Source organism: Protobothrops mucrosquamatus, unplaced genomic scaffold (assembly GCF_001527695.2).
Source record: "Protobothrops mucrosquamatus isolate PMUCROS unplaced genomic scaffold, P.Mucros_1.0 scaffold1581, whole genome shotgun sequence".
NCBI classification, from domain to species: domain Eukaryota; kingdom Metazoa; phylum Chordata; class Lepidosauria; order Squamata; family Viperidae; genus Protobothrops; species Protobothrops mucrosquamatus.
In genome coordinates this window covers 1-6,942 of record NW_015387744.1, presented here as the reverse complement: position 1 = coordinate 6,942, position 6,942 = coordinate 1, and the positions used below count along the sequence as shown (strand labels likewise).

Sequence of the window (6,942 nt, the reverse complement as noted above, 5' to 3'; positions counted from 1 at the left end):
TTATAGAGATTGCTAACTTCTGTAGAACTAAACTTAGACTGATATACTCCAATGTATCTGCGGTAATTTGAAGCTGAAAATCTCAGGCTGAATTCCGCTTTTTTGTATCCAGGTGTTACATACTTTCTTTACTACTCTTAACTCTCTCCCTTCTTAATTTTTAGGTAAAAGAAGACTTCTAGAAGAAAAGACACTTGTCGTTTGCAAGCATGCCATTTCCCTTTGGCAAATCACACAAGTCTCCTGCAGACATAGTGAAGAATTTGAAAGAAAGTATGGCAGTTCTAGAAAAACAAGATATTTCTGACAAGAAGGTAGAAAAGGTAAAGTTTACATTTTCTTTTTATGGAACTGTCCTGGAGGGATTGTTTAACGGTACAAATTTTCCCAAGCATTTTTGTTAATCCTCAGCAGCAGTATCTGTTGTTTTATTTTTGGCAAATAATGATCATAACCTTTGTAGAAGGACATTACATGGAAAATCTACTGCCGCTGAACCTTTTCCAACTCTTACTAATTTGTTATCAGCATTATTTTAATAACGTTTATATTTTTTCTTTGAAACTTTTCTCTGTTCCCATATAAACAAACAAAAACTTTCTTTACTTTCCCATCTACATTTTCACTGTCGCCTGATTTTCTTATAGTTTATATCCCACTGTTCATTAATCTATCATTACTCTATTAATCTACCAGAACTCTTATTTGCCTAATCTACTTCTCAGTTGAAATGGTAACTTTATGTTCACAAAACATTTCCCTGGACTAAATGCCTAGAAGTAGTAATGATGGAGGAAGATTTTGTTGTCATAATGCAATATTTAAATTGCAATACTTTTCAGTTAGACTTCGAATCCTTCACATGTGGTTCTTGCTTAAAATATGTTTCTACAACAAAAGTAGTCCTCAGCTTATGACTGGTCATTTAATGACCATTTGAAGCATAACAGCCTAGAAACAGTGCTTTACTGCCCATAAAGCATTGCCTAACTTTTTTGCCCCTCCCTGCAATCACATGACTTTTGAAAGAATGGATTTGCATAATGACCATATGATTCAAACTTATGATTGCATGATTTACTTAATAAGCATGTAAAAACAGTAAATTGTTTCCAGTCATGTGGGTGCCTCAACTTATGACCACAACAATTTATGACCAAAAATTGGTCCCGATTGTGGTCATAAGTCAAAGACTACCTGTATTCTCTTACACTTTTCAGAAAGAGGAGTGGTTGATTGACAGAAGGAAGTAGTCTTTCTTGCTTCTTCTTAACTAAGAATTCTGTTTCTTAGTTTAAGAACTTCACTTCCATCTGAGGGCAGAATTTTCCTTCATTTCCTGCTTCAATTTTGGGAAGCAGAGAAAATCTATATTCTCATTTTTCTATTATAAGAAAAGTATGTATTCTGGTATGACCACTTAAGTACATAAAGACAAATGGATTTTTTAGAATTATTATTTCAGGAGATAGCTAACATTACATATATTTTTAGTTTTTCTCCAGTAGCTAGCAAAGATAGAATTATAGTGAAATAATTGTTTTCAGAATTAAGAATTCAAATTATATAATTGTTATTTAAATATTTTTGTTGAATTGTTTTTAATTTTATATGCATTTTATTATATTTGTTTTTTATGTACACTGCCAAAAGTCACATGATTGAAACAGTATAAAATCTAATAAATAAACTTCATTGAAATTTAAATTTACCATACTTTATAAAGTATGGATTGCCCACAGAACTTGTTGGGCTAAAAAAACAATTTAAATGATTAAACTTTTTTCCTGCATATATGAAGCAGAGGAAATAACCAGAGGTTATTTTACTCTTTTGAATTTATAACTCAGAATGCAGTCATATAACAATATTGCACCCCCCTGACTTTCTAATCGTAATTCAGTTAAAAATCTATACAACTGATGCATGTGTATAATTTTTATGCAGTATAATTTCTTATGTAGTTTTCCTCAACATTTATTGAAAGAAGCCAAGAACAAACTGTAGTTTGAGTCTGGTTTAGTAAGAGACAAGCTAATATCCTGACTTGAACATAATAAGCAAAGGACAAGGTCTTTTTGTTTTTGGTTTAAATTATACACCTTGAAGGAGAAGCTTTTCTTGGGATTTTGGGTGCAGAATCCTAAATAGTTGCATTTAGTAGCTGGTATATTAGGGTGACTTTTTGTCTGCTTCTGAATATATGTTGATCTAATTCTATCTTTTTGGTTAACCTCAGCATTTATTTTTAAATGGGCAGTGTGCTTGTGGTGTGTATAATTACTCTTGATGCTATAAATAGTCAACTATATGAACTTAATTAATAGTCTGTCTCCTCTTTCTGCCTGACTTTTTTTTATCCTTCCAAGAGATTATGATAACTGTTTTTTTACATCCTCCAGACATCCAATATCTCATCACTAAGCCACCCTAATGTCCCGAAAATAATGCCCATTGGTTCTACTAGTCTGGTTTCCTTTCCCTTTCATAGAATCATAGGGCTAGAAGACACCTTGAAGGTCTTCTAGTTCAATCCCCTATCCAAAGCAGGTGTTCTGACAAATGTTTGTCGATCTTTTCTTGAAAACCTTTAGTGATGGAGCACCCACAACTCCGGGAGGCAAGCTGTTCCAGTGATTGATCATTCTCAGTGTCAGGAAATGCTTTCTTATTTCCAGGTTGCATCTCCCTCTGATGAGCTTGCATCTATTGCTTCTTGTCCTACCCTCAGTACTATGGAGAATAAATTGTCATCCTGTTCCCTGTGACATCCCTTCAAGTAATGGAAGACTCTCGTGTCTTCCCTGAGCCTTCTCTTCATTAGCCTAAACATACCTAGTTCTCACAACCATTCATTGTATAATTTAGACTCCAGAACCCTTATCATTGTGGTTGCTCTCTTCTGCATTCTTTCTAGGGCCTCAGTATGTTTTCTGTCATGATGACCAGAACTGGACACAGTATTCCAAATGTGGCCTCACTAGTACAGTATAGAGCAGTACTATAATTTCCCATGATCTTGATGCTATTCCTCTGTTGATGCAGCCTAGAACCAGCTTTTTTGGCAACTGCAGCACCCTGCTGACTCATACATAAGCTATGATCCACCTAGATCCCTCTCACAGTTACTACTGTTGAGCCAAATACCTATTCTATACTTATGTATTTGGTTTTTCCTGCCTAAGTGCAGGATGTTATTTTCTTACCACTGAACTGCATCTTATCGGATGGGCCAATGATCAATCTTTCAAGGTCCTTCTGAATCTTGAGCCTATCTTCTAAAAGTATTAGCAGTTCCTCCCAGCTTGGTGTCGCCTATAAATTTGATGAGTTCCCCTTCTGTTCCCTCATCTACATCATTTATGAAGTAATTGAAAAGCACTAGGCCCAAAACAGAACTTTGATTCTGCCCACTTCATGCTTTCCATGTAGATGTAGTTCCATTGAGGACTGCCTATTCTACATTGTTCTGTCTTGCCAAGAAGTAGTCTGTGGTTTACTTTGTCAAATGTCTTACTGAAATCAAGGATACTATATCCATAGCATTTCCCTGATTCACTAATTTAGTCACTTAATTAAAGAAGCCAATAAAGCTTCTGTTTTTAGCAAACCCATGCTGGCTTTCAGTAATTGCGTTCTTCATTTCTAAATGCTCACATTTCTCTCTTTCTTTTCTGGAGTATTGAGCTTTGTGACAGGATATACCCAGCAAAACAGCTGGGAATATGTAAGCTTTTCCAAGGTGACCATTTTGTGACATATGCATGATAATGTGTCAAAAACTAAATGTATTTAAGTGTGCAAAATAACTTGGGCCCCTGGTTTTTTACAGACTATAACAGCCCAAAAAATAGTTAGCAAGCATGTTGTAAAGATATGTAAAACAGGGGTATTCTAATAGTCCAGAGAATCTTTTACAGGTTCCTAAATAAGAAACTTTGTAATAAAAAAGGTGTGATTCGGACATATTTTATGTGTTTTCAGAAAAAGAGGGTGGCCTAAATGAGATATCTTCAGTTCCAGAATTGTTCAGCTTAATATCTGGGAGATCAAAGGTGCTTTTCCAAAAAGCCAACTGGAATTTCTTGTTTTGTTTTTCCTTGAAAACATTTCGCTTCTCATCTAAGAAGCTTCTTCAGTTCTGATGATTGAGAATCTCCATAGACATCTGGGAGATGTTTTTACAGTGATAAGGATGCTACTGTTATGATAAATTACATCCCATAACTTTGGGATCTGATTATTTTTGCAGTGATTTGGTCATATTGAGTTTTGGGTGTTGCTAAGTGAATTATTTTTGAAAAATTGGAAAGGTAGTAAGGATTTGATTCAAGAGATATGTAACTTAATTGCTTTTGGAAATACAGTGTTATCTATAAATCATACTATTTAATGACTAAATATGTTCTTTCACATTGATTTTATGATATTTTGTAATGTTAGTGAACTATCTTTTTAAATATAGAATGAGAAACTCCTTCGCAATTTGATATATATGCTATATATTTCCCCTTCTGTTGTTTTTTTGTTATTTGCTTTTTTTTGTTTTGATCACATCTTTTTTCTTTGTATCTTCAGTAAAGGTGTGTTAAGATAAATGAAAAAAAAAGTAGTAAAATTAGTAAAGAAACAATTTTCAGCTTTAAAAGTAACTAGCCTTTTTCTTTGTGCAGGCTACCGAAGAAGTTTCAAAAAACCTAGTTGCCATGAAAGAAATCTTATATGGCACCAATGAAAAGGAACCTCAGACAGAAGCTGTAGCTCAGCTTGCTCAAGAACTATACAACAGCGGTCTTCTTAGCACCCTAGTAGCTGATCTACAACTCATTGATTTTGAGGTAGGAAAATATGTACTAATGATGATTTCAAATTTGAATTTCATCAAAAATAATTACCAGAATAGATTATTTTTTTCTAATCTCCATGCATGGAATGTGGGGAGAAATCCTGCTGGATTTATGGATTATTCCTTGCAGCTATTTGAATTTTTTTTTAGTTTTTTTTTTTTGAAAACTAAACTAATTCATGAGTGTAACAGCTGAAAGAAACCACATTGATGTCTTTTTGGATATAAAAGGATTTCTTCGTGTATATATAGTTGTATAAGATTATGAAACATATACTGTTTGTCAACAAGAACTGACAGTGCCCTAGAACATTCCAGAGCCGACAAGTAATTTGCATAGTTGGGTACCCATTGAGGCCCATGGAAAGTTGAGGGATTCATACAAAAAGAAAAACTCCAGTAACAAGTTGAATGAATCTCTTTCCCAAAACCTGAATATGCCCATTAATTCCATATGGCTATTCTGTAAATGGGAAAATAAAAACTGCTGGATAAGCTACCATTGTGGGAATGTGGTTTTCTCTCATTACCTACATTATTAGTTATTTGCAATTTTTATGAAACAAACTATGTACTCTGCCTTTAGGGCACGATGAAAAACGTTGAGGGCAACTAGAGTTTTTTGATAAGCAAACCACCTTCCCCTCCTGTATCACAAGTGACTTGTGTCTGAAGGCTCCCTGTGTTTCAGAAGCAGTAAGAACTGGAACATGTGAGAGAGGTCCAACTTGGAAATGAGGAGGAATTTCATGACAGTGAGAACAGTTAATCAGTGCAACAGCTTGCCTACCGGAGTTGTGGGTGTTCTACCGTTGGAGTTTTTAAAAAAAATATTGGACAACCATTTGTCCAGGATGGTATAAGGACTCCTGCTTTGGGCAAGGGGTTGGACTAGAAGACCTCCAAGGTCCTTTCCAGCCCTATGATTCTATGAGGAACACGTGTTCAAAAACTCATGTTAAATGGGAAGTGCAGAACTTGTTGACTAATCTTTGAAGCCTGGCCTTTATCTTACTATTTTTATAGAATGAATTACATTTGTATAACCTAGTAATGGAATATATCTTTAGAGATGTGCATATATATTTTTTAAAATAGTATTTTCTATCAAAAGGATGTTTGCTCTTTTAGACTAAAATTTAACAATACATTTGATCTTCGGTAGCTTCTTGACAGATACAGAATATGATTATAAGCTATCTCTCACACTGAAGACAATAATTTTTTCTGTTTGCATCAAAAACATGGAACTTTTCTTTTTCAACACTTCCAGTGTAATATGTGTGATTATCATCATGACAAAGTTACATCATTTAGAAATAGAAAATAGTTCAAATAAAGCGTTACTGTTGTTCATAATCACGTTTTTATGACAAATGCTGGCATTGATGATAAATCCAGGGAAAAAAATCACAGGACTTGAGGCAGAGTTGGCTGGGCTATTGAATAATTTTTTATTATTGTGATATGCACTTTGAGGGAAGTGGTTTCTAGAAACGTTAGTCAAAGGAAAAAACTACTGCTGTTTTGAGTCAGTTTACAGTGGAATTACAAATATTTGTATTTGGACTGTAGTCAGTCAGTGCCTCCTGTCTTCCTACAGAAGTATATTTTGCAGCATTTATTCCTGTAGTCTCATCTCTGTCCCCTTAGTAATATAACTAACGTTATATAACCAACAACCAAAAAAATTAATAAAATATTTGCATTCTTTCCTCCTGTGAATAAATACAATGAAATAATGTGTGTAAAAGGAGGAGAATCACAGAAAATGATTCATTATAATTATATGTTGTATTGTCTATGTGTATAGAATAGAGAGTTGTGGTACATACAAACATTTGTGATTGGCTGATTTTTTCAAAGGGATTAGAAACATTCTATTTTGACACGCTAATAATAAATTCAGAGCTAGTCAAGATGAACAAGGGGTAAACTATGATGGCTGGAGAAGTTGGGTTCTTGGTGGCAAAGAGAAATTTTCTTCTGTAACTTCAGGATGTAAATATCATACAGTCATAGGTGCAGTTGAAAGCAGTAGTTAAAAACTTTTATTGTAGGAGAAAATAAAATCCTGCACAGGGAAATTAGTTTTG

The 6,942-nt window shown here is 34.2% G+C and overlaps 1 protein-coding gene across 1 annotated transcript; it reads left to right on the top strand.

Annotated features, from left to right (window-relative positions):
• Positions 1-205: 205 nt before the first annotated feature.
• Positions 206-4,838, top strand: LOC107293316 (calcium-binding protein 39-like; the record flags this gene model as incomplete). Its single annotated transcript, XM_015822465.1, has 2 exons — positions 206-323; positions 4,674-4,838. Coding segments are annotated over exons 1-2 (279 nt in total), but the record flags the coding sequence as incomplete, so codon positions are not given.
• Positions 4,839-6,942: the final 2,104 nt, after the last annotated feature.